Source organism: Pantherophis guttatus, chromosome 6 (genome assembly GCF_059756535.1).
Source record: "Pantherophis guttatus breed Tessera chromosome 6, ASM5975653v1, whole genome shotgun sequence".
Taxonomy (NCBI): Eukaryota; Metazoa; Chordata; class Lepidosauria; order Squamata; family Colubridae; genus Pantherophis; species Pantherophis guttatus.
The window spans coordinates 100,387,299-100,414,400 of record NC_142068.1 but is presented as its reverse complement, the minus strand read 5'-3'; the positions used below and the strand labels follow the sequence as shown (position 1 = coordinate 100,414,400).

At 41.0% G+C, this 27,102-nt stretch overlaps 1 protein-coding gene across 6 annotated transcripts in view; it reads right to left on the bottom strand.

The window, feature by feature from the left end:
* Positions 1-5,072: 5,072 nt before the first annotated feature.
* Positions 5,073-27,102, bottom strand: part of PRXL2A (peroxiredoxin like 2A) — a 35,105-nt gene continuing 13,075 nt past the window's right edge. For 5 of the 6 annotated variants that reach the window (XM_034434735.3, XM_034434734.3, XM_034434739.3 and 2 more), the window contains exons 2-6: positions 20,451-20,621; positions 18,660-18,754; positions 11,544-11,684; positions 6,431-6,595; positions 5,073-5,482 (exon numbers count right to left, since the gene is read on the bottom strand). In XM_034434735.3, the coding sequence (XP_034290626.1) occupies positions 5,372-5,482; positions 6,431-6,595; positions 11,544-11,684; positions 18,660-18,754; positions 20,451-20,619 (681 nt within the window). In that variant the 5' untranslated portion in view covers positions 20,620-20,621 and the 3' untranslated portion in view covers positions 5,073-5,371. Of the gene's footprint in view, positions 5,483-6,430; positions 6,596-11,543; positions 11,685-18,659; positions 18,755-20,450; positions 20,622-24,891; positions 25,133-27,102 lie in introns of those variants that run through there. The other variant, XM_034434736.3, reaches the window with a different exon arrangement.

The window sequence follows — 27,102 nt, the reverse complement described above, 5'->3', positions numbered from 1 at the left end:
CCTCCTCCAGCATGCTTCCCCCCCCAAGCTCCCTAGTTCTCCCCCCTCCCGGTTCCTATGGCAGCCAAAGCAGCAAAAGCGGAGGCTGACACATTTTCTCAAAGTTCCCATTTATTGGAGTAGGTACTCTGGCACATCTGGGGAAACCCGAATCTGAGAGCTCTGGGTTTTTCCTCAGGAATTCAAAACCACAATCCTGCTCCTGCACCCATCAATCCATCACATGGTCCAATCACCATCCATCCCATCTCGAGACACCACTTCAACCACTCCTTCTCCAGATGCAGGACTGTCCCGACCTTGACCAAAAAGAAGAATGCTATTTTGTCTAACTACATTCCCTCTACTAAATCCCCCCCTCCAGGGATGAAATCTAAACATTTTCGCTACCGGTTCTGTGGGCGTGGCTTAATTAGTGGGTGGGGCTTGTTGGTCAGGTGACTGGGTGGGCATGGCTTGTTGGTCAGGTGGGCGTGGCCAAGTCGATGTCACTTCTTTGCCCTTTTTTAACCTACAAAACACAACACAACACAACTGGCTCACCCAATGTAAAAGCAGCTGTGCTAGACCCAAAATGGCCCCTGCAAGAAGCAGGAACTTCATACAGCCACAAAAAGCCCAAAAAAACAACGTTCACACTTTACACACACACAACACAACTCACTGGCTCACCCACAATGTAAAAGCAGCTGTGCTAGACCCAAAATGGCCCCTGCAACAAGCAGGAACCTCACACAGCCACAAAAAGTCCAAAAAAACCAACTTTCACACTTTAAACACACACAACACAACACAACACAACTGGCTCACCCACAATGTAAAAGCAGCTGTGCTAGACCCAAAATGACCCCTGCAATAAGCAGGACTCTCACACAGCCACAAAAAGTCCAAAAAACCAACTTTCACACTTTACACACACACAACACAACACAACACAACAGGCTCACCCACAATGTAAAAGCAGCTGTGCTAGACCCAAAATGACCCCTGCAACAAGCAGGACTCTCACACAGCGACAAAAAGCCCCAAAAAACCAACTTTCACACTTTACACACACAAAATTCCACATACAGCTTTATGAGATTTTGTGTTTGTGTAGTTAGAGTGAAACACTACAGAAACACACAAAATCTCAAAAAGCTGCACAAATATTATTTTATTTTATTTTTATTTGTATATAAAAGCAGCTAAATTTAAAACTTCCTAAACTTTAAATGGCTAGGTCTAAAAAAAGAACAACTAAAAAAAAACCCAATTAACTATTTTTTTTAAAGCTCCCAAAGGGGGGAAAAATGTGCAGGCAGGCAGATAGGCAGATAGAGTTGCTCACTGATGAGCTTGATTGCAGGCAAGGAGATTCAGTTGCTTGCTGATGCAATGGATTGCAGGGATTACAGCAAGCGAAGCAAGGCAGGCGTGCGAAGGTAAGCAAGCTGGAGGCTGGGGGAGAAGGTATTTTTGCTACTGGTTCTCTGAACTGCCCGCCGCCATCCTACCTATTCGCCTGAGCCAGTCCGAACCGGGAGCATTTCACCCCTGCCCCCCTCCTACTTTTTCAAGCACAAGAAGGTGGCAGCGTGGAAGCTTCCAGTATTAATATGACTTCCAAAGCTAACACAGATGTCATGCATCCTACCATATAAACCAGCCTTACAATGAAGTAGAATTAGCCAGAACCCAGACAAGACTGGGCGAGCTAATTCTACTTTATTGTAAAGCCAAATTAAAGAATCTTGCAAGTCTGAAAGTACAAATCTCTCATCATCTCTTTTTATACCTTGATCCACCAAAGGCAGGTTCTTCCCAAGTTATTTTTTCTGACTGTTAAGCCATTAGGGAATCATGCCTCCCTTCTCTGATCCTTCCCCTAGGCAGCATCTCTTTCCCTTGTCTGTCAAGTTCATTCCCACATACTGTAGTTACTGTTAAACACGGTTGAACCCCATCAGACTTTGGGACCTAAGACCACCCAATCACCTGCACTGTAGCCATGTGTCCATGGGGTTAGACTAGAAGACCTCACAGGTCCCTTCCAACTGGTTATTCTAGTTGCTAGAAGCCAAACTCACAGCAGGCAACAGCACCTGGGCTGATCTCAAAACACCTAAGCAGAGTTTACCCTGATGGCTCTTTGGATGGAAGAACATGAAAAAAACACCAGTGCCACTGTGGACCAGGTATCTTATCTTGAAAAATAGACCATGAGTAATTCTTTTGTATAATTGGCTTGAAAACATAACTAGAGGCCTAACTAGGACATCGCTGGAAATTGAGCTGACTCAAGATTTTCTTTTATGTTCTCTAGATCAGCGTAGATACTATGGTATTTACTATCCAAGTCATCCAGTTCACCACCTGCAGATTACTGACTAATACATTGGGAAGAGAGACCTGCCTGAAGGAAAGGATTTAATCAGAGATTTCCCAGCTTGTATTTCTATCAAGTGCTCCAAGCCTGGATTCAGTATCAGTTCTCCAGATCGGTTATTTTCTTTGCTCCAAGTAGTAAACCCAATTTAATAACAGTAATGCCTACAGCAACCAATCATCTCAGTCTGGAATCAACCATCTTCTGAACCACATATCACACAGCTGAAATGTGGAAACATTTTCATGTTGTTTTTTTCTCCCGTCATTGACGAAAACTTTGGAGAATTTGGAACCTCCACCTCTTTTGATAGTCCTAATGAATATCTTTAATCATCATGAAGACGAGTCCATAACAACAAAAAAGAAAATCAGTGGAAAGATTGGAAAAATAGAGATTTATAAGCAGTGGTATTGCAGAACTATGCTTGAGTAGCGTTTTCTAATTCATTGATTCCTTGGGATTTTCCTGACTTCTTCCCACGGACTGAAAGCAACATACTTTCATTTAACTGTTTGTTTGTGTACATCAGGGGTCCTCAAACTTTTTAAACAGGGGGCCAATTCACGGTCCCTCAAACTGTTGGGGGGCCAGATTGGCTGGGAGGGTGTGGCTAGGTGGTCATGTGACTAGGTGGGCGTGGCTAGGCGGTCATGTGACTGGGTGGGCCAATTTAACAGTCCATTGAACAATGCACATAAATTAAACTTTGTTTTTCTCCTGGAGGTGTTTTATTTGCTTTTGTTTGCATGTTGCTTTTTTGGTTGCCTTTTCTTTTTACTGGATCGTTTTTTCAGTTGTTTAGGAGTCTAGGGGTTGCTGCAATTCTTCTCAGCCCCAAGGAGTTTGAGAAATCTGTCTCTATCTCTTTGTCTCTCTTTTTTCTCTCTCCCTCCTTCTCTCCGTGTCTCTCTCTCCCTCTTTCTTTCTCTCCTTCTCTCCCTCATTTTTTCTCTCAGTCTTTGTCTCTCCCTCCCCTTTTCTCTTTCTTTGACTCTCCCTTTCTCTCCTTCTCCCTTTGTCTCTCCCCTTTTTCTTTATTTCTCTCTCCCTCTTTCCTTCTCTCCCTTCCTCTTTTCTATCTTGTGCAGGGGTGAAGGTGAAAAATGGGCTGTTTTTGCCTGTTTTTTTGCCTCCTTTCATTCCCCCCCCCCCTCCACAAGCATTCTGCAGGCTAAAACCAGGCAAAAATGGCTTATTTTTTTGGCCAAAAACGGGCCATTTTTGCCTGTTTTTTTGCCTCTTCTAACCCCCACCCCTGACCTCCACAAGCATTCTGCAGGCTAAAATTGTTGAATTTACCTTTTGGTTCCAGCCTGTAGCTCTCCCGAAGGCAAGTCCTGCACTCTGCTGAAGGGTGGGTTGGGTGATGTGGGTGGGGCAACCTCGTGGTGCTCTGCGGGCCAGATTAATTGGTTCAGCGGGCCGCATGCAGCTGTAGTTTGAGGACCCATGGTGTACATGATGCACTTTGGTTATTTAGTTTTCTAGAATACAATGTTTTAACAAAGTTTGTAAATAAATTGGTTGAATTTGTGGAAACGCAGCCTTGAGCTGAAGAGAACCTTAATAAATGCATGTTGTTAAATAGGGTGGCTTACTACTTACTCTTACTACTTACTTTTAAATAAAGGTTTACAACGCTGTCCAGGGTTATTCATTTTTTATTTTAATGTTGAAGATAATTTCGTTTACACCCAGGCCTACTGAAAGATATGTCCTTTCCCACTGTACCAATTATCTTCTTGGTGCCAATAGACTCTGTGCATGAATGGGTGTAAAAGTATGCATTTCCTAATGGCTTCAGGAGGAAAGAAAATTTAAGGTTTTGTCCCATTTTGAACTGGCATCTCCCAGTTCAGAATGGAAACTCCTTTATCTTTTATTAAAATGCTTTCCAAAAATTGCTGTTCCATAAAGGCAGAATGCAGAATCACAAATCCAGATGCAAAGCAGATCTTTTTTCTTTTTCTGTCTTTCCTTCCTTCCTTCCAATCTTTTCTTTCTTTTTTCTTCCTTCCTGGGCTTTCCTTCTTTCCTCCCTATTTTTCTTCTTTCTTCCATCTTTCCTTCCTTCCTTCCTCCCAATTTTTTCTTTCCTTTCTTCCTTCTTTGTCTTTCCTTCGTATCTCCCTATTTCTTTTTCCTTCCTTCCCTCCTTTTCTTGATAGTAACCTCAGACACCAATATATTCCCCTTTTTGGACTATTTGCTGAATGAATAAGAGCTTTGGGAATGATCTTGATTGAAGAAAATAGCACTGTTTGAAATATTTTTTTAATTTTGCTCGTTGGATTGTTTTAGCTCTACAGAGAGACGACACAGAACTTCCCACTCCACCTTCCTCATCATCACAATAAAAACCATGGGATTTAGATTGTGGGCTGGAAGTAACTGGCCCAGTTATCTTTCCACTGCTGAAGGTAGAATATCCAGTCACCATTAAACACCTTAATTGTTATATCTTATAAACTTTAGTTCTGCTGAGTCCAAGTGCTACTCCAATAAGATATGTCCGTATGTTATTATCAAAAATGATAATATTCTGAAAAGGCCTCCAAGGTGATGACTACTTACCATTTTTAAGATGTCTAGTTTGACCTTCAGCCCTGAAATTATCCAGCCTAACTAGATGCCATTTGAGTCATGGAAAGTGGCAAGTTCGCACACTGGGTTTTCAAAAATCATGACCAAAACCACATCATTTAAACTTCCAAACAATGTTTATTAAGCTTTCCATCATCCCCGATACCCTGATGCACCTGAATGTTTTGTTCCAACTGGAAAGGATCTTGGTCAGATCTTCAAATTTCAGATCTGGCCTTTCATTGACCCAGTAGAACAAAGACAGAAGGAATCAGTGGTCTGAAGAGCAAATGGAAAGAGCTACTAGGAGCTGGACTTTATGATGAGGGTATTTGGGAGAAATTGAGAACCTGGCAGAAATACGGCCCACGTTTGCGTGGCAACATTAGCATTTGCAACAAAAAAAGAAAGGGTGCTTTATTCTCCATGGTCTGAAGGTTGCGCTTTGATCTTCTTAACAGCATCAAAGACAGCATCATGGCTGACTTTATCTCCAAATTCTTTCTCACGGTGTTCCAAGAGAATCCCCTGAAAAAAGATACAGAGCTCAGGAACAGTTTTCCCCCAAAAAACTGCAATCTGAAAACTCTTTAACATCTCCACAATTCATTTAGTTATCCCCTTCTGGAAGTAGGAAGAACGTTATACTGAGATTTTCAAATTTAAAATCATAGATATTGTCAACTTCCAGTTCTCCATGTTAAATTTTATAAAATTAAATAGAAATTTGGTTGCCACACAAGAGAAGATTTATATCATCAAAATAACAATTAAAATAAATGGAAACATGCGGGGAGAGAGAGAGAAATAGAGAATTAAAGAGAATGAGAGATAGGGAGAAAGAGAGAAGGAGAGAAGGAGAAAAAGAGAAAGGGAGATAGAAAGGAGAGAGCAAGAGAAATAGAAGAGAGAAGAAGATAGAGGAAGAATGGAGAAAGAGACAGAAGGAGAAAAAAGAGCAAAAGAGGCAGAAGGAGAGGGGGAAAAGAGGAGAAAGAGAAGGAAAAAAAGGGAAAGGGAGAGAAAGAAAAGAGAAGGAGAAAGAAAAAGAAAGAAAGAAAGAACAGAAGGAGAAAAAAGCAAGAGGAAGGTAGAGAAAGAGAGAGAAAGAGAAGGAGGAAAAGACTGAGGGAGATAGAGACACAAAGAGAGGAGGGAGAGAGCAAGAAAAATAGAAGAGAAAGAGGGAGACAGAGAAAGAGAAGGAGAGCAAGAGGCAGATATTGAAAGAGAAAAAGAGAAGGAGAAAGAGAGAGGGAGAGAGGAAAAGTGTGTGTGTGTGTGTGAGAGAGAGAGAGAGAGAGAGAGAGGGAGAGGGAGAGGGAGAGAGAGAGAAAGAGAGACATCCTTCAATCTGGAGTAGAAAGCCAATTGCCAAGGTCCTTTTTTCATGGGCTGAAAGCTGCAGAGAAGCAAGTCTGCCAAGCCAGACACAGAATATGTGGCGTTCCCAGCCCCATTTCTCCACTCTTCTACCTGTTTGCCTGGGCCGATCACAAAAACCCCTCCCAGGATCACGCCTTCTCCATCAATGTTGCCGGTGTAGCCGCTCCTCCAAGCACGCCAGAAGTTCCTCCAGACGTTCCAGCGGAAAAGAGCCAGGAGCAGCATTGTTCTTCTCTGAGGACCGTAGAATTTTCTCTGGAAAGGGGATGAGAAGGAACTCAGCTCAAAACTGGAAGTCTTCCTATAGAGAAGACCTCCTGAAAAATGACCCACTGATCTTGGAAAAAAGAAACAGGATCCAACCTGATAAGTAGAGGTATCTGTCGATTTACGAGTCCCCAAATTCCCGTTGCTAAGCGAAACAGTGGTTAAGTGAGTTTTGTCTCATTTTACGACCTTTCTTGCCAAGGTTATGCATTAAGCAAATCACAGCAGTCATTAGTCACACAATTGTTAAGTGATTCTGGCTTCCCCATGGACGTTGCTTGTCAGAAAGCCACAAAAGGGGATCGCTTGACTCCGGGGACACTACAACCATCATAAATACGAGTTAGCTGCCGACTGTCTGAATTTTGATCAGGTGACCATGGGGAAGCTGCAATGGTTGTTTGAAAAACGGTTGCAAGTCGTTTTTTTCAGTGCCATTGTAACTGCGAATGGTCACTAAACGAACTGTTCCAAGTCAAGGACTGTGTTTTCCCAAAAATAAGACCCAGCCAGGAAAATAAGCCCTAATGCATCTTTTGGAGCAAAAAATAATGTAAGACCTGGTCTTATTTTCGGGGAAACATGGTACCTGTATTTCAAGGAGACATCCCCGGGAAACCCCGAGGGCTGTAGCCTAGATTGGAAGGGGGCACATGATGTGGCTCAGAAGGGAACATGGATAGGTCCCATGTACACATTAGGAGGCTTCACACTTTTTTTTTTGTAGTGGTGTTTCACCTCCGCAAACAGACCACAAGGATGTAAGCTATGTCCACCTCTTCATTTTTCACTATCGATTGATGTCCTGGTCTTTTAGAAATAGGATTTGGAGAACACTCAACCATCTCCATTGCCCAGAATTTAGATAATTAATCATTTTGGGAGCTTTAGCCATGATCAAGTTCCCTACGGCAATGAAGTTGATAGTCAATGAAAATGGTACTAGAATATTTATAGCTTGGGGTTGTTATGGGGCTATCTGAGCCTGGGCATTTTCTTGCAGACATTTCATTACCCAACTAGATAACTTCATCAGTTTAGAAGGCAATGAGGTTTGCAGGGAGGAGGAGGAGGAGGACTGTGGGTCTCTCTCCAAGTTTGGTTGTTTTGCTGCAGACATTTCATTACCCAAGGTAACATTATCAGTGCTAGAAGAGAGAGCGGTTTGTGGAGAGGAGGAGAGGGGGTGGTTGCTCTCTGTGTATATACTACTGACTTACCTTGTCAGTATTAGTGGGAATGTTCTTGGTGGTTCCTTTATTAGGCTGTAGTTTATTATTAGGTTGTTCATTTGAGTTGGTAGTTCCTTGATTTTTCTACCCCCCTCCCTTCTAGCACTGATGATGTTACCTATTTATAGCTCAAGGTTGAAATGAGGCTCTCTGAGCTTGGGTGTTTTCTGGCAGACATTTCATTACCCAAGTAGGCTACCTCATCAAGGCTAGAAGGGAGTGAGGTTTACTCTCTGTTTATGTACAAGTGGCTTGCTCTATCAGTGTTGGTGGGAGTGTTCTTGGTAATTCCTTGACTGTTTACTCTTAGCTTGCTGATCTGAGTTGATAGTTCCATTATTCCTCTACCCCACTCCCTTCTAGCACTGATGACATTACCTAGTTCGGTAATGAAACGTCTTCAAGAAAATGACCAAGATCAGAGACCACCAAGGACCCCTAAAAAAAAATGGCCAGAGGACCACAACAGAATATAGAAGAATCAGCTTGCCTTTTCCTAACTTCGTCTTATTAGGAGACAATAGTAGTGGTACAGTGGTTACAATGCAGTATTGCAGGCTAACTCTGTTCACTGCCAGGAGTTTGATCTTGACTGGCTCAAGGTTGACTCAGCCTTCTGTCCTTCCGAGGATGGTGAAATGAGGACCCAGATTGTTGGGGGCAAGATGCTGATTCTATAAACCACTTAGAGAGGGCTGTAAATCACTGAAGGGGTATGTAAGTCTAAGTGCTATTGCTATTTTCCTTCCTTCCTTCCTTCCTTCCTTCCTTCCTTCCTTCCTTCCTTCCTTCCTTCCTTCCTTCCTTCCTTCCTCCCTCCCAGTGGTTAGAAGGCAGCATTGCAGGCTGACTCTGCCCACAGCCAGAAGTTTGATCCTGACCTGGTCAAGTTTGACTCAGCCTTCCATCCTTCAAGGTCGGTAAAATGAGGACCCAGATTGTTGGGGACAATAGGCTGACTCTGTAAACCACTTAGAGAAGGCTGTAAAAGCACTGTGAATCGGTAATAAGATTATCGTGCAATGGAGACTCCTGTTGTCTATAAAGGCTTCTTCCTCGAAATATATCTGCAGGGCATACCAACCAATCCTCCCAAGATCAGCACTGCCATGTCCTGTTACTTCCCCCTGTTGATTTAATGTCAATCCTTTATTTTTTAACGTTTGAGAAGACAGGATGACTCACTGGGGAACACACCTCAATATCTAGAAAGGATGAAAAGGGCAGGCGGGGTGAATCTTTTTTGTTGATCTAGTGTTTAATATCGGGAATCCTGCATAAGCAAGTCAATCCTTCAAAGGCAAAGCGTGCTCTATCCATGACAATTAATGACACAACGGTGAAATCCGATTAACCTCTTAAGGAGCAATTCTGCAAAGCTAATTTCAAGGCCAGCAGCTTCCCTCGGCAAACCCCTTATTGTAGCTCATTTGATGGGATCCATATTCCTGTTCGCTCACATAGGGCTGCTCTCCTCAGGGTTCCGACGGCGAGCCAATGTTGTCTGGCCGCGCCCAGGGGTAGGGCGTTCTCTGTGGGTGCTCCCACCCTCTGGAATGAGTTGCCTACCGAGCTCCAGACGGCTCCTGAACTCCGCTCCTTCCGTCGGGACCTGAAGACTTGGCTGTTCAAGCAAATAGGCTGACTCTGATTCTGGGTTTTATTATTTATTAGTTAATTTGGATTAAAATGGGATTTTGTTGTACATGTTTTTAACTTGTGTTCGCCACCCTGAGTCCTTCTGGAGAAGGGCGGCATATAAATACATGAAATAAATAAATAAATAAATATTCCATGGCTTGAGACTTAATGGGAAATCGCAGGCCCAGAAAACCCAATTTATGGCTGGAATGTCAGTTCTGCATTCTTGTGTTCCTGTCAGGACATTTTTCTATTAAAAATCAACAAGCAATCAGCCTCTCTTTGCAGAGGGTGCATTCATTCCCCCAAATCTTTTGACACTGCTGTTCTAGATTCTCTATCAATATGTCTATGGAGATTCTCATTCATCCAGGTCATGGTTGTCCCAAAAGTGCTATTTTTTCAAGAGGCAACTGGTCTTTCTGGTTTTTCTCTGAAGACATTTCGCTTCTCATCCAAGAAGTTTCTTCAGCTCTGACTGGATGGTGGAAGGATTTATACTCCTTGCAGACAGCTGGTCATTTGCATCCTTTTAGAGAGTCGTTGAGGCCACCTGGAGGTTTTTCTGTGTCCTCAAGAGTCACCTGAATGGTGCAAATGTGTGTGGAGCCTTCTTGGAACTGCTGAAAGGACTGTGTTGTAGACTGGAGATAGATAAAGTCTAGTCCTGTGTTGTAGACTGGAGATAGATAAAGTCGTATCCCTCACCCTGTCAAGAGAAGGCTGTTCAATTTTGATATAGATGGCCTCTTTGACCCCTCTTTCAAACCAGAGATTCTCTCTGTCCAAAATATGGACTTTGCTGTCTTCAAAAGAGTGGCCTGTGTCTTTGGAATGCAGATGGACTGCTGAATTAGTCTTGATGGGTTTGCTCTCCTATGTTGTGCCATGTGTTTATGAAGTGGCTGTTTTGTTTCCCCAATATACAGATGTGCAAATCTTTCCATTCCCCACCATCCAGTCAAAGCTGAAGGAGCTTCTTGGATGAGAAGTGAAACGTCATCAAAGAAAAAGAGCTGAAGAAGCTTCTTGGGTGAGAAGAATCAGGTTAATTTTAAGTCCATTTTAATGTTAATATTTATTGTTTTCATGTTTTATCTTGTTGCTTTCATTTGGTTGCGAGCCACCTATATTCCTCTAGGCAGGATGGGAGGCATATAAATTTAAAAATAATTAAGAAAGAAATAAGGTCTGGATCAGGGGTGAAATGCTCCCAGTTTGGACCGGATCGCCCAATCCGGTAGCGATGGAGGTGGGTGGTTTGGAGAACCGGTAGCAAAAATCCCCACCCCCACCCCATGCCTAGCTGAGCTGCACAATCATCAGAGGCTTTTTTTTAACTTTTAAAAGCATTTTTTCTACAACTTCGGCTGAAAAAATACTTTTAAAAGTTAAAAAAAAAAGCCTCTGATGATCGCGCGCTTGTCAAAGGCATTTAAAAGAAAAAAACCACTTTTTTTCTTTTAAATGCTCTGACGATCCCAGCTGAGTTCCCTGATCGGCAGAGGCTTTCAGGGAACTCAGCTTGGATCGTCAGAGCATTTAAAAGAAAAAGGGTTTTTTTTTCTTTTAAATGCTCTGACGATCCAAGCTGAGTTCCTTAAAAAGCCTCTGCCGATCAGGGAACTCAGCTTGGATTGTCAGAGCCTTTTGAAAGCATTTTTTTACAACCTCTTAGCCGAACAGGTTGTAGAAAAAATGGTTTTAAAAGAAAAAAAAAATTGGCCACGCCCACCCAGTCACATTACACCCCCCCCCCCCAAAAGCCATGCCCACAGAACCGGTAGTAACAAATTTTAGATTTCACCCCTGGTCTGGATATCATCATCCAGAATTGCAAAAACTCAAGTTTTTAAACTCCGAAGCTCAAGCCACAGTGGGGCCTTTTCCAAACACATAGAATCCTTACTCCAAAAAATGCCAGGCGTTTGCTAGGTGATCAAAGGAACCAAATATAGGAACCGAATTCACAATATAGGAACCGAAATATCTCCCCAAATAGGGCAAGGATAGCCTTATGCCTCAATAGGTCATCTCCTCCTTCTCAAAAAAATCCCACCTACCTTTTCATCCAGAAATATTTCTCCCTTGAAGTATGGCCGAAAGTCTGCCACCTCCGTCCCAATGTTCTCTTTCACCACAGCATAAAGAGGGACCCCGACCTGGTCGAGTTGGGGTTTCAGAGAGGACAGCTCAGAGGCCTCCTACAAATAGAAAGACAACCTGAGTCAACAATCATCCAGCCCAACTGTAATAGATTTATTAAAACAGATGGTTATTCTCAATGAATGACTACAACAGAGCCTGAAATTTCTGTTGTTAAGTGAGACATTTTTAAAATGAATTTTGCTCCATTTTATGGCCTTTCTTGCGAAGGTTCTTAAGTGAATAATTGTAGTCGATCAGTTAGGAACCCGGTAGTTGAGTGAATTTGGCTTCCCCATTGCTTGTCAAAAGGTTGTCAAAGGGGATCACATGATCTTGGGACACAGCAGCGGTCATATCTATGAGCCAATAGACAAGCATCTGAATTCTGATCACACTATCATGGGGATGCTGGAAAGGTCGTAACTGTGAAAAATAGTCATAAGTCACTTTTTTCAGTGCTGTTGTAAAAAGCCAGCCACTTTTCTCATGCGCCAAGGATCTGATGGCACAGTGGTTAGAATGCATTGTAGGTGAACTCTGCCCACTGCCAGAAGTTTGATCCTGACTGGCTCAAGGTTGACTCAGCCTTCCAAACTTCCGAGGTCAGTAAAATGAGGACCCAGATTGTTGGGGGCAATGTGCTGACTCTGTAAACTGCTTAGAGAGGGCTGCAAAAGAAGCGGTGTAGAAGTCTAAGTCAGTGGTGGAATTCAAATAATTCAACAACCAGTTCTCTGCCCTAATGACCAGCTGGGTGGTCATGTGACTGGGTGGGTGTGGCCAACTTGATTCATCTCACCCTTAGGAAGTTTCTCCTTAGTCTAACTCTTACTCAAAATAAAATAGCACTGTTCCAATATATAGAACAAAACAGAATAAACTGAGTTGGAAGGGACCTTGGAGGTCTTCTAGTCCAACCCCTTGCTTTGGCAGGAAACCCTACACCACTTCAGACAAAGTTATCCAATCTTTTCTTTAAAACTTCCAGTTTTGGAGCTATTACAATTTCTGGAGACAAGTTGTTCCACTGATTAATTGTACTGTCAGGAAATTTGAGGGGCTCCTTCAGAAATGAGGGGGTCAATCTATTTTCCAAAGCACCAAAAGACACAAGAAACAATGGATGGAAACTAACCCAAGAGAGAAGCAACCTAGGACTAAGAAGAAACCAATCAACCAATGCTTGCCTGGGAAACCGGAAGCGTCACGACAAGACTGGCTGGAAAATAGCGGGCTCCGATGAGCCTCATGAAAATCTAGCCAGAAAAACCACTGTCTTCGGACCGGAACCATCCTATAGGAATGGTGAAAAAGGAGAGGCGCCTCAGACAACCAAGAGGAACAGGCAAGTTCCTCGAAAGGTCAGAGGCAGCTCTTCGAACCGGTGGCGGGGTGGCGGCCATTAAAAAGACCGCTTTGAAGTTGGGGCAATAAGATTTTGTGCAGGAGCGGTGTCTGAACGGAGTACTGGTACTGGGTGAGTGATTGGCCAACTCACAGGTAAAAAAGGAAATTTTTAAAAACTTTAAAAGGTGTCCCGGCGAGGAAACAAGCGGCTAATTGGCACGGGGATTTTAATGGAGGGAGAAGAACAAAGAGGTAGTTAAAGTACTAAAGCCCGAAAAAGAAAACTTTATATTTGGATTTAAAATTGGACTTGGAGAAATTAAAACTAATACAAGAAAAAGAAAGCCGAGGGAAAGCACCTTTTAATGAGGATTTGAATTATTTCTGACAGTTTTGATATTTGAAGGAAGAATAAAGAGGAGGTCAAAGTATTAAAGCCTAAGAAAGGAAATTTTACAATTGGATTTAAAACTGAATTTGGAGAAATTAAAATCATTAAAATGAAAAGAAATCTGAGAGAAAGTATTTTCTATGTGGATTTAAAACATTTTTGTAAGCTTGATACTTTGTTGTTCTAGGAATTGTGGATTGGAGACATTGCTGGTGGAAAGAAAGCACTACAACAACCAGCCTGAAAATTGAAGGAAATAACTGCAGTGACCTTGACGACTGTGAGAAACTTTAAGAAGTATTTGTTTCTTTTTAAACTGCTTGGTCTCAATTTTTAAAGGAGGTGAAAAACAACAAAGCTTTAAATTGGAGTGGATTGGACAAACATTTGAACTGGATATTATCTGGAAATAAAAAAGAGACTATGGAGTTAAACCTTAATTAAACATAAGTTAAAATATTAATAATTTTTAAATTGATAACATGGAGCCTTGGATATATGAGGAATTGAGATGCTTAAAAACATGCGTGAATTATTAAATAAAATAAAAAGTCAGAAACTTTGCTAGAACACATGAAACAGGTAAAAGAGAATATAAATGAGAAGCAAGAAAATAATATTGAAGGAAAAGGAATTGAAGGTAAAAAGTTAAGATGATTATACTGGGATTTACAGTGACAAAAAAAGAATGGATGGGAGGGAATATCCCCCCAAAAAGAATCACTTAAAGGGAAGCGAAGGAAATGGAAAAAGATTAGGTAAAAGCTGGGGGAGAATTATCCAAGTAATAAACTCAAAAGTTAAGAGAAAGGATTCAGGAGAAAAGATACAATAAATATAAAAGGAAGAAGAAGAAGAAGAAGAAGAAGAAGAAGAAGAAGAAGAAGAAGAAGAAGAAGAAGAAGAAGAAGAAGAAGAAGAAGAAGAAGAAGAAGAAGAAGAAGAAGAAGAAGAAGAAGAAGAAGAAGAAGAAGAAGAAACAGAATTAAGGGAGAAAATCATTAAGATTGTGCGCAAAGAGCGTGTGCAAAGAGAACCAGTGGTAACACCAGTTGGAACCCACCACTGGTCTAAGTGCTATTGCTTTTGCTGTCTTCCAATAGGAAATTGCTGCCTCATCCTGCTTTAGGGATATCTGAATCAAGTCAAACATTCCAACTTGTCAAGAACTCAGAGGTCTGGAGGATGAGAATGTCTGCATGGTTAACTGAATTTATCTTCTTCTCCAAAGGAATGTTGGTTTAGGAAGAGCCAGGTTACAACAAGTTTAGCTTCCCTGAGTTTTTTCCTATAGTAACCTAAACTTTACATATCAACCTCAAATTCTTCCTCCTTTGACCAACTAGGTACCCAACTATTGTTAACGGCTCTACTTCTAATGGAGCAGAGAACATCCTACCTCTGTCCTTTGTGCACTTTGCTCCCTTCCCTCTCTATCCTGCTGAGGTTTAATAGGATTTTTTAATTTTAAGATCTTTTAATTGTTTTAATGTTTTATAGGGCATTTTAAGCAATGCCTGTAAGCTGCCTTTTGCATACAAGTTTAATACATAAAGAAAAGAAACCACCACAAAATTCCAGGGTTGTAAGCTAGGCTGTTTGTTAAAAAAAAAAAAACCACACACACAATCTTGAAAAAAGGCAGAAGAAGAAAATTAACACGGATGTGTTTGTGAATTCACTAAAAGCGCAGCATGACTCAGAAGGGGATTTTATTTTGAATTTCTAAGCAGAAGCTAACAAACCATAAGCTGTTTTCCTTTCCAGCTGCCCAAATAATACCCATAACTACTAGAAGCTCCTTGGGGCCCTGAGCAAGCAATTGGCATGTAAAGGGATATTCTTAAAAACTGGTCTAAACTTGTCTTGATTTAGTTCTTTCTAAGATCCAGCATTTGTACTTGGGGTAAACAACTTCAGGTTGCTCCTAGGATTTCATGCTCTGAAACACACACACACGAAAACAACAAACACATAAACCTTCTGCCCCCATAGGAAAATCAGATTGCAGGAATGAGATGTGTTGTTTTACTAGGTTGAGGAAGATAGGTAAGAAAAGAATGACAAATGTGGAAAACAGGAATCACTTAAAATAGTAATGGTATCTCAATGTAAGACTCCACTTAACATAGTGTCACGTTATTTTGTCAGACAGCTGATCATTTGCATCCTTTCAGAGAGTCGTTGAGGCCACTTGTGTCCGTTCACAAGTTCCTGTGCCTGTGTTCATCATGACGAGACACAGGGTGGAAACATCCTGCAGAAAGCACAGCTCCACAACCCATTTGCACTATTCAGGTGTCCCTGAGGACACAGACAAACCTCCAAGTGGCCTCAACGACTCTCTGAAAGGATGCAAATGACCAGCTGTGTGCAAGGAATATAAATCCTTCCGTTCCCCACCATCCAGTCAGAGCTGAAGAAGCTTCTTCGATGAGAAGCGAAACATCTTCAAAGAAAAAACAGAAAGTCCAGTTGCCTCTTAAAAAAAAGTACCTTTGGGACATCCTGGACAAATGTTGTCTAATCGTTCTTTAAAAACTTCCAGTGATGGAACATCCACAACTCTGGGAAGCAGCTGTTCTATAGTTGTTCTGCCAAGAAATTTCAAGTTGGATCTCTTTAACAAGGTTCCACACATTGTTTCTTGTCCTGCCTTCAGGGCCTTGCAGAATAGTTAATCGCCTCTTCCCTGTGGCAGCTCTTCCAGGGATTGTCCATGACTGTGAACCTGTACCAATAACTCCTGCTAAGCCAGTTCAAACCAGTCATCCCGCTAGGTATCTGGCCTATTTCCAGTTTAATAAGCTGCTGTCTCTGCTAAACTGCAGTGTTTCTTCTTTTCGGTTTCATGTTTTCAAATCCCCGTTCTCTGCCTTTTGTGCTCCTAGAGATTATACAGCCTTTTGTTCTTTGCCATTTTATTTTTGTCCAATTTTCCTGTACCTGCCAGGTGTTTTTCTTTTTAACATAGATTTAGAAATGTTTAAAAGCTTTGCTCTTCTGTGTTCCTTTTGATTCACTGCCCAAAGGATTGGCAGCTAAGGAACACAGAATATAATGGTATGCTTGAAACCAGAGGAAGATTTGCATTCTAACTAACTGAACATTCCTCCATTCTCAGTTAACAGAACAAACTTATAATCATGTTTACAGGAGAATTATAAATAAAAAGACACCAGATGAAATGAGTTGCTGAGATTTCCATAATCTTATTCTATCCTCTTTCAATAAATCTTACCAAACCTATTACTGGAAAAAGCCTTGCTTTCTGGCCAATATAACAGAGTAACAAGAGTTGGAAGGGACTTTGGAGATCTTCTAGTCCAACCCCTTGCTCAAGCAAAAGACTCTATACTGTTTCAGACAAAAGGCTGTCCAATCTCTTCTTAAAAACCTCCAGTGATGGCGCAGCCACAACTTCTGGGGCAAAGTCATTCAGGTGGGGTAGGTTATCCAAGAACTTGGTACACAAGCTGGAATTATTGTTCACATGTTGTGTGCACAGTGGTGGTAACGGAGAAGGCTCATGATCCAAGATTATCATGAACCAAGTTGTATCAACTTGGAGACAGGTCCTTCTTTCCAGCCTCCTTCCGTGTTCTATTCATCCATAAGGTTTGATTGTTTACAACCTCATGGGTTTTATCAAAAATATGAGCCGCACAGTGCTTAGAATGCAGTACTGCAATTTGGCAGTTCGAATCTCACCAGGCTCAAGGTTGACTCAGTCTTCCATTCCAAGGTCGGTAAAATGAGGACCCAGATTGTTGGGGGCAAGAAGCTGACTCTGTAAACCACTTAGAGAGGGTTGTAAAGCACTGTAAAAGCGGTAAGTCTAAGTGCTATTGCTATGCAAGCTAGGCTACATTTTATCCAGTTTGAGGTGCATTCATTCATTTTAAAATTTGTGAACTATGGGCAGACTACCTCAATATAAATACAGTCCTGAATGAATATATCTAAACCAAAGCAATACCTACCCAAGGCTGGATATAGCAAAACATTCTTGTAACAGAACCAGACCATCTATCATCATGATCCAATGCTTGTTAAAGTTTCACAGCTCTACTGAAGGCCAATGAAATATTTTATCCCACATCTCATATACTTTATTAACCATTTCTAAGCTCTGGTGGCGCAGTGGTTAGAATGCAGTATTGCAGGCTAACTCATTACCTACAGCCAGCAATTTGATCCTGACCGGCTGGCTCAAAGTTGACTCAGCCTTCCATCCTTCTGAGGTTGGTAAAATGAAGACCCAGATTATTGGGGGCAATAGGCTAATTCTATAAACTGCTTAGAGAGGGCTGTAAAAAAACATGAAATGTATGGGATGTAAGTCTAAGTGTTATTGCTATTAGCTTTATTCCTCTCCTGTAGATCTATTCTATTCCTATATAATGATCCTATTTCCTTTCTTGTAAACGCTGATCCTTTATTTCAGAAAATTGTCCTTTAGATTCATTCATTCATTCATTCATTCATGAATAGTTGTGGTGGCACAGTGGTTAGAATGCAGTATTGCAGGCTGACTCTGCTCACTGCCAGCAGTTCAACCCTAACCGGCTCAAGGTTGACTTGGCCTTCCATCCTTCCGAGGTTGGTAAAATGAGGACCCAGATTGTTTGGGGGCAAGAGGCTGACTCTGTAAACCACTTAGAGAGGGCTGTAAAGCACTGTGAAGTGATATATAAGCTTAAATGCTATTACTGTTCTACTAACCTGTTCAGATAGATCTGAATAGGGTCTGCACCATGCATGGCATGTGTCAAGTCTGTTTAAATGGGGCAGAAGATTCTTTCCTGAATGTGACTATGATACTCCTCACCAAACATTGGATCATGTAATGACTAGCTGCCATTTGAGAGGAAATGGGATTTCAGATTGAGAGGAAATCAGATTTTCTCCAACTAACGAATACTCTGTTTAACTGGATAAATGGCCTAGATACTAATATATAGAACATTCCATTCTCATTAAACAATGCATTTCTAAATGTGACCTATAACTAACATGGAGAAGTATCTTCTCTTGCATTATGAATTAGTATTATTAGTGATTCTATTATAAGTCTCCTGCACATAGCACCAGATCACGGCATAGTTTTGCTAGAGTGTTATCACTGCATTTTTGTGTCTAGGCGAGTCTTGTTGGTACATTAGTATTCAGAAAATGTAGACAGCACATCAAGCACCCAAGCTGTGATTTCTGTCCAAGACAATAACTGATGGGCAAGTCAATAGGGCAGCTGGTTTCAATCAATTCTGTTCTACTGGAGAACATACATTACCTCTCTGCACAAAAATCATCCAGGCCGCCTCACCGCCATGATGACCGCACCCTTCATCTTCCACAGATCCTTGGCTTTGAATGTTCTCTGTTCTCCTTGAGGTCCAGGGAAAGAAAGTTAAAGTGAAGATCCTTTAAATTGTGCTCACATCCTGGTAAACTCATGGAGAAGTCCAGATTGTTGTTTTAGCAGCCAAGATGGAAGTGATTACCAAACTAGGTAACATCATCAAGGTTAGGACCACTAGCACTGATGATGCTATTTAGAAAACAACCAAGCTTAGAAAGCACCAAGGACCCCACAATTGAACCCTGAGCTACAAATATTTGCTTCTATTGGTAGCCTGTAACTCTGAGATTCTCCCATCCAACTTCTAAACAAGTCCGACTCTGCTTGGCTTTTCAAGATCAATCAAAGCGTACCTAAAATCATGAAGAAATGATCTGGAGACAATTAATTCTATTACCATCTATTGGGTCAGTTTGAGCCATGCTTCCCAGGAGTTGTAACCCAATATATTGAAGAACAGCAAGTGGAAGAAAGTCTGTGCTATTTTAACTCCATTTGCATTTACTTTCTTCTGAAGAGTGTTTTGGAAGAACACCTGAATTCTAAAAGTCCACAAGTTCACCTATTTTCCAAACTAAGCCCCACCTTCTGTTCCCAAACTATAGAACCACAAAGGTGTTTTTTCAGGAGGCAACTGGACTTTCTTGTTTTTTCTTTGAAGACGTTTCGCTTCTCATCCAAGAAACTGAAGAAGCTTCTTGGGTAAGAAGTGAAACGTCTTCAAAGAAAAAAACAAGAAAGTCCAGTTGCTCTTCAAAAAGCACCTTTGGGACAATCATGACCTGGATGACTGAGAATATTTAGACTTACAGAACCACAACTGGAACACAAGAGGGAATGTATTTTTGTATACATTCTTGTATTTTGAGTGGAAAGGGGGTGCTTTTTTCTGAAAAAACAAACTTCACACGTAAATGAAATGAAACTCTAGACAATTTTCCAAGTGATGAATGTTTCCACCTCTACATCTCTCTAGCAGAGTAAAATCTGAGGTTTGCTATTAGCCCTTTACTCACTCCGGAAAAAAAGTAGATTTGTCTCTCCGGTGCATTTCTATAATTTGCAATTAGGAACTGGTGTGTTCTGGTCCACCAGCAGCCCGCGGAGCTGGCAGCGGAGTCAGACAGTGAGGAGGCTGGGGAGGACCATGAGCCAGTCCTGGAGTCTGGGGAAGGCCCGGACGAGGGCTCTGCGTCGGAGGCAGAGATAGGGCCGGGCCATCTGGGAGTGATGTGCGGACTCCGGAGCCTCCAGAGTCGGACAGCAGAGAGGCAGAGGAACAGGCAGAGCCTGTTCCTAGCGCACGCATGCGCAGAGCTGCCAGAAGGCAAGAGCAGCTAAAGCAAAAAGGATGACTTGGGAGTAAGGCCAGGAGATGATTGGCCCCTCCCATAAGGCTTAAAAGAGCAGCAAAGGCTCTTGGGGTCTTTGTAGGAAAGCAACGTTGCTAAATCTGTTTTCCAGTTGGCATCTCGTTTCTGAACTTTGTGGGGCTTTGCCAAGAAAGGCCTTTGGCAAGGTGCCAAAGAAGATAAAGGTTTGTGATAAGCCCGAAGGACTTTTTCTGAAGGACTTGTTTTGGAATTAATTTGGACTAAGCTGGGAATGAAGTAATTCTCAGCTGTTATAATAAAATAGTTTTGTTTGAGACTAATTGTGTCCTGTAATGACTAAGAGATCCTAGGTCACAACATGGTGAAGGATCTTCCTTCTAAGTCTTACCTTGGCCCAGAGTCTTCAGATCAATTTCTTCTAGAAAGTCCATTGAGGCCATTTCTGCTTTAGGGAGAAACAAATCCGTGTTGGCGAGGATCATCCCTGTTACAGCAGCCCCGATGGCTCCAAGTCCGAGCGTCCACATTGCTACGGAGAGGTCAATCGGTAAAGACATCTCTAGAAAATGAAGGAAAGACCGGTCACCCCAGCTGCCCAAAAGATTTTAAAATTTTTAAAAGGAAATGAAGACGAGCTGGAAGGAATAACTTAAATTGAATGTCTAATTAATTAATTAGAACAGATTTTAAAAGTGTGATATATGCACTGAAAGGAAGTTTTAAGTCAGTTTTGTATGTATAAAATGAGTAGGAAAATGCATGTTCTGTTTCTTTAAGTAATGCTGAATAATTTCCAAAGTCTGTAAAATACTATTGATTAGATTTTGAAATAAGAAAAGAAAAAAGTTCCATTGCATGAGGATAAACTCGAGGGAGAGATTCGAATGTCATGAACTAAATGGACTTAATTGGACCTATAATTAGTAAAATACCAAAACTAAAAAAAGAAAGAAAGAAAGAAATGTTTTCTCCCTTTAGGGTTAAAAAAAATAAAAAAATAAAAATGCTGTATTATTCCCCAAAACAAAGAGAAGCAGAGATGGTCAAATTGATTCTTTTATCCAAAGGAGAGAATATATGTAATTTTGTCTTTATTCTGAAATTGCTTCCGGATTTTGTGCTTGCAATGAAAAAAAAAAAGAAACTTTGATTTTGTTTTTGTTAACTACATAGGCTTATGGTTATAGAAATGGCTTGGACATACTGTTGTGTAAAAGTTGTGGTTATAATATTCTCTTCTGAAGCTTCTGAAGTCAGTGCCTTTTTCTTTTCTTTTCTCCCTTTACACTATTATCTCTTTTTTCCCCTTTTCTTGTTTTTCATGTCTTTTTATTTCTTTGTATTTGTATTTATTTCTTTGTATGAGCTTTAAGGAAGTGAAAGCAAGGAAAGCCAAATAATGCTAAAAATTGGCCACCTGAATTTATGCCATCGAGTGCTGCGATGACCCAGATCCTGAGGAACATCAAAGCCTCAAACTAAGTCTCAGCAAATGACAAACTCTACTTTAATCTAGATTTATCCCAGGCTTTCTGGGTTCTAAAGGGGTAGCCCATACTTGCTAATGAAAGAACAGTTGTCTACTGGCAAGTCTATGAAGGGTGGAACTGGAAGAATAGAAGCTTAACTAGCTACCTAGCATTATGCCCATCAAATTTATTATTACTGCTTATGACTGAATGCAAAATAATGATTTATTAAATGTATACTGCCCAACTCCAAGCAAACTTGTTTCTCTTATCATCATTCAATGAAATTCTAGCCAAACTAATATCTATGAAGTTAGCATTTTTTAAAAAAGAAATCCAAGGTTTAAATTTTGTGTCCACAATTGGTTAACAGCTGAATAATATTATTAATGCTGGAACCAATCTTCTCCCACATAAGCATTTTCCAGATGTTTAGAATTCTTTGAACCTAATCTAGTTACTTCACAATTCAGGTTTACATCCTTTGGATAGATCCTAAGTTTCTGCCTAGTGTGTAGTTCAAAAAATTAAAAACACTGAACCATCCATCATTCCCAGTTTTCCTGAAATATAAATTTCTTTGTCAAATGTTTGTGACAGTGTTTAAGCAGGGTTTTTTTAACAGCTTTGTTCGTCTCATATAACAGATTAACAGAGTTGGAAGGGACCTTGCAGGTCATCTAGTCCTGCCCAAGCAGGAAACCCTACATCTGCCTCTACCCAAGATTGAACTCACAAACTCCTGATTGTGAGGCAAGAGCTCTATCTCTAGGCCACAAATAGCACATAATTGTGCATGTGTAATGCAAACACTAAGACTATCTTTAATCTGGAAAATTGCTGACTGTGACATTAATCCATGCTTGGTGCTATCTGCAATGAGAAAGAGGCAACACCACCCCGAACCAGTGGTAGATTGCTACTGGTTTGCCCCGGATCAGATGAACCAGTAGCGGTGGCAGCAGGAGGCTCCACTCACCTGCTCGGACGTCTCTGTACATGCTCAGAAGCATTGTGCGCGAGTGCAAGTGCGCACGCACCCACGAGTGAATCGTAGCGACGGGATTTGAATCCCATTACTGCCCAGAACCCACTGATGTTGTGATGCTTTAGAGGTTTCACAGAAGTACACAACTAATAGGAAGATGTTTTGACGTCTGCCCTGTTGCAAATCTGTCTTGTAGGGTCTCCTGAATTGGCAACAGGAAGAACAGAAGTGAGAAGAGAAAGTCTCCCTTGGGTCAAGCTCAACTTCTGGTGACCTTCCAAGAAATTGTCCTGACAAGAACAACAATGTTGGTGCCACAATGGAGAACATATGTGGCTCCAAGGTTGAATTGTTGGGTCCTTGGTATTTTCTGAGTTTTCTTCGGATTGCATGTCACCTAGCCTGGTTTTAAATTTAAAATATTTTAAATTTTGTGCCATATAGTATGCCTTACTTTACTTGTGTAATGAATAAACAAACCTAGGTTGGTAATGAAACATCTGCAGAAGAGAAGCAAGCATGGAGAATACCAAGAACCCAGTATTCAAAGTAGTTTGCTATACCCTTTTTCTGAAATGTTTTCTGGACTTCCCCATCTGGTCTGGAGCCCTGGGATTTCTTGCAGTTGTCCATCTAAGTATAATTAGTTTGAATCTTTGCTTAAGTTTTTTCAGATCAGCCAAGGTTGGATAGCTGCTGCTATCTACCCAATTATATCAATCAGGATAGAGCTGGAAGGGACCTTGGAGGTCTTGTAGTCCAACCCCCTGCTCAAGCAGGGGGCCCTATACAATTTCAGATAAGCGGCTGTCCAGTGTCTTCTTTAAAACCTTCAGTGATGGAGCATCTACAACCTCTGGAGGCAAGCTTGTTCCACTGGTTAATTGCCCTCACCGTTAGGAAGTTCCTCTTTAATTCCAGGTTGCTTCTATCGATTAGTTTCCACCCATTGCTTCTTCTCCTGCCTTCAGGTGCTTTAGAGAATAATTTGACCCCCCTCTTCTTTGTTGCAGCCCCTCAAATACTGGAATACCACTATCATGTCCCCCCTAATCCTTCCTTCCTCTAGACTAGCCAAACCCAAATCCTGCAATGGTTCTTTGTATGTTTTTGTCTCCAGCTCTTTAATTATCTTAGTTGCTCTTCTCTGCACTTTTTCCAATATTTTTCAATATTTCAATATTCAATATTTTTCCCAAATTTTTTTTTTCAATGAATCAATAGTCTGAACTTGGATAAAGTAGCTTAGTCTACCTTTATGTACATCTTCCAGAGCATTTTGTACACTGCAACAACTGTTAAACCTTCCTAGTACTTCAGACCGCACTAGAGCAAAATGTAAGCACTAGCTATGCAGCTAGTCCTCAATGTATGATCATTTACAACGGCACTGGAAAAAAAAGAGAGATTTATGACCAGTCCTTGCACTCATAACTGCTTCAGCAGCCCCATGGTCACATCAAAATTCGATTGCTTGGCAACAGGTGTCCTGGGGATCACGTGACCATCATTTGTGACCTTCCCAATTGGCCTCCTACAAGCAAAATCAATGGGGAGGGGGAAACTATTCACGTAACGACCGTGTGATTCACTTAACAACTGCAGTGATTTGCTTAAATGTGGCTAAAATAGGTTGTAAAGTCAGACATGATTCACTCTACAACTGCCTCGCTTAGCAATGGAAATTCTGTCCCCAACTGCCATCGTAAATCGAGGACCACCGATAATGAACATCCCCTACAAAAAGCAGAATCACTTTTCTCCCTGTTATTTTCCTACCTTTTTTGTAGGATATAGAATCCATATCCTATTATCATTCTGACTTAAAAAGAATAAAATAATCCAAATACAATATGCATTGCTTACATAAAAAACTAAAACATTGCATTTATCATTATAATCTACCTTTCCTTAACAACAGTAAGCAAAATAAACAAGTACTAACCCCTCCATACAGCGTATCCCATTGCCTCAATTCTATTCTATTGTATATATTCTATAATTCAATTTTATTGCATTATATGCTGATCCAGTGTTAAGGTTTTGGCTTTGCAGAAATTCTTAACTATTCTTAATAATTTCTGGATTATTTTGGTTTCATAAAGCCTTGGTGCTTTCCATGACAAATACCAGAGTTCCTTTTATGTGGCTGTATTAAAATTCAACTTAAGCACCTTCCCCAATGAATGAAGAAGAAACATTCACATAATTTTAGGACAAGATGGGGGGGGGGTAGCTCCACCAAATAGCCTTTCCTTCTAGTATGAAACACGGATGAGAAGTAGCATGGAATACATTGGAGGAGGCTATGGCGGTCTTCAGAGTTTGGCTTGAATTCCAAATATATCATAGGAATAAAAAGAGACACCTACCGGCTCTCACATGGATGCTAAACTTTTGGAGACCTGAAGACCTTCCCCTTTGAGAACTCAAAAGCTCTCTGAGCAAGTAGAAGGCAGGTTCCGCAGGAAAAGTCTCCAGGAAACAGGGAGATGTTAATTCAGCCCCTCTTAAAACAAAACGTGGGTAGGACAGGCTGGTTGCCAGCCAGAGGAACCTTGGCGTTCTCTCCAGTGAGTTGCTCCAAGCAAGATCTTACCCAACACGCCTTGTGTGGAAACAGGGCTGGGTGATTAGACAATTGTACAAAGAACGCAGTTCCCTAGGGATCAGGAGTCTTGGGTGAGGTTATCACAAGGAGGGATCTGAATTAAGACACGATTCACCAGTATGTAAAGGAGGTGTCACACTTAGGCTTACAAATGTTAATTAAAAACATTAGCAGCCTACTTGACAAGAAAGAGAAGAGGGAGGGAGGGAGGGAAAGAAAGGAGGGAGGGAGAGAGAGAGAAAAAGAAAGAGAGAGAGAAAAGAAAGAAAAAAGAAAGACGAGGGGAGAAGGGAGGGAGGAAGGGAGAAAGGAATCCAAGATCACATCTTCCAGTTCAGTTGGACTCAAATTCCCATAATCCCTAGACAGCAAGGCTGATAACCTCATGCCCTGGGAGCTGAAGCGCCAGACACTCAGAAAAAAATGGGGGAGGCTGATTTAAACAACTGTATCTTTGTGCATTGTTTGTTGATTGTTGTGACACTGGACTCCATGCATCTGCATACGCTCAAGATTTTGCTTGCAACAATTCTAGCAGGGATGCAAACACCTCCCGTTGGCATTATTGCAAATCTTGATTGCAGATTATACTGCTGAATTTTAACAGATCCTGAAAACTTTCTCAGTCTTCCTTCCCAGCCTAATTTTATTTAATGAGGGAAGAGTTGCTTAGAACGACCTTCTGCCAACTAAATTAAACACAGCTTACTGTTTTGTTTTGTTTTTTTGAGGTGATTATATCATGGCTTTAAAAACAAGGTGGATAAAAATCAACCCCTTTTTAAAAAAACAATACCTTTTTTTTTTACTTAAGTAATTTTGAAAATAGTTTTTCAAATACTTTGCAAAGAAGGAAGAATCAAACACATAATTATGAAGATAACTTCTAATTCTACACCATTCTGTTGCTAATGTGGACATGAAAGGTAAGTTAACAGTGGTGCACCAGAACTGTCTAAAAATGCAGAAATGACAAGGAGCAAAAACAAAAGCCTTCTTAGCACAATTTAAAAGCTGTTGCTGGGAACATGATGCCAAAAATATTCTCCAAGGATCCCTGAAACAATTAACTGAACTAAAGCCAGTTCAGCTCTTATTATCTTCAGTTATCTGCTTTGTCATTAAAAATATTGTTTAAGGAAGATTAATTTGTAAAATACTGTCTGACTGAACCTGTCAAATAATCTGTCAAACACAATCTTTCCCGCACCTCTTAAAAAATAAAACCCACACCTCATTCGGACTGTTTCAAGTTTAAATTATGTAACCCCCAAGGTAATTCTTCATAGTGTAGTTTGTTTTTACAGCTTGTTAAAATTGGTGTCTCACTGTCGGCGAACTAGTGCAAAAGTGATTGTGTCTTTTCACCTTGTACACTTTATTTTGTATGTTCCAGCTTGCAGTTCTATTTAAGTTTTTAAGTTTTAACTTAATTAGTTCAGGTAATTCGCGACTTACAACTACAATTGAGCCCAAAATTTGTTGCTAACTGAGACATTTGTTAAGTGAGTTTTGCCTCGTTTTATGACCTTTCTTGCCACCGTTAAGTGAATCACTGCAGTTGTGTGGCTAGTAACCTGGTTGTTAAGTGACTCTGGCTTTGACTTTGTCAGCAGCTCACAAAAAGGGATCACATGACCCTGGGACACTGCAACCGTCATAAATACAAGTCAGTCGCCAAGCCTCTGAATTTTTATCACGTGACCTTGGGGATGCTGTCATAATGGTCATAAGTGTGAAAAATGGTCATCAGACCCTTTTTTTCAGTGCTGTGTAACTTCCAATGGCCACTGAATGAACTGTTGTAAATTGAGGATTACCTGTAGCTTAATACGTAAACTGCACTTAGACTGTAATAAGAAATGTTGACGGTTTGATGATAGGTTTATATTTGTGTTGGCTGGGAAAAGAAAATATTCACACAGAGCATTAAAAGATCACATTTCCTCAAATGCAGGAGATACAAGGCCTC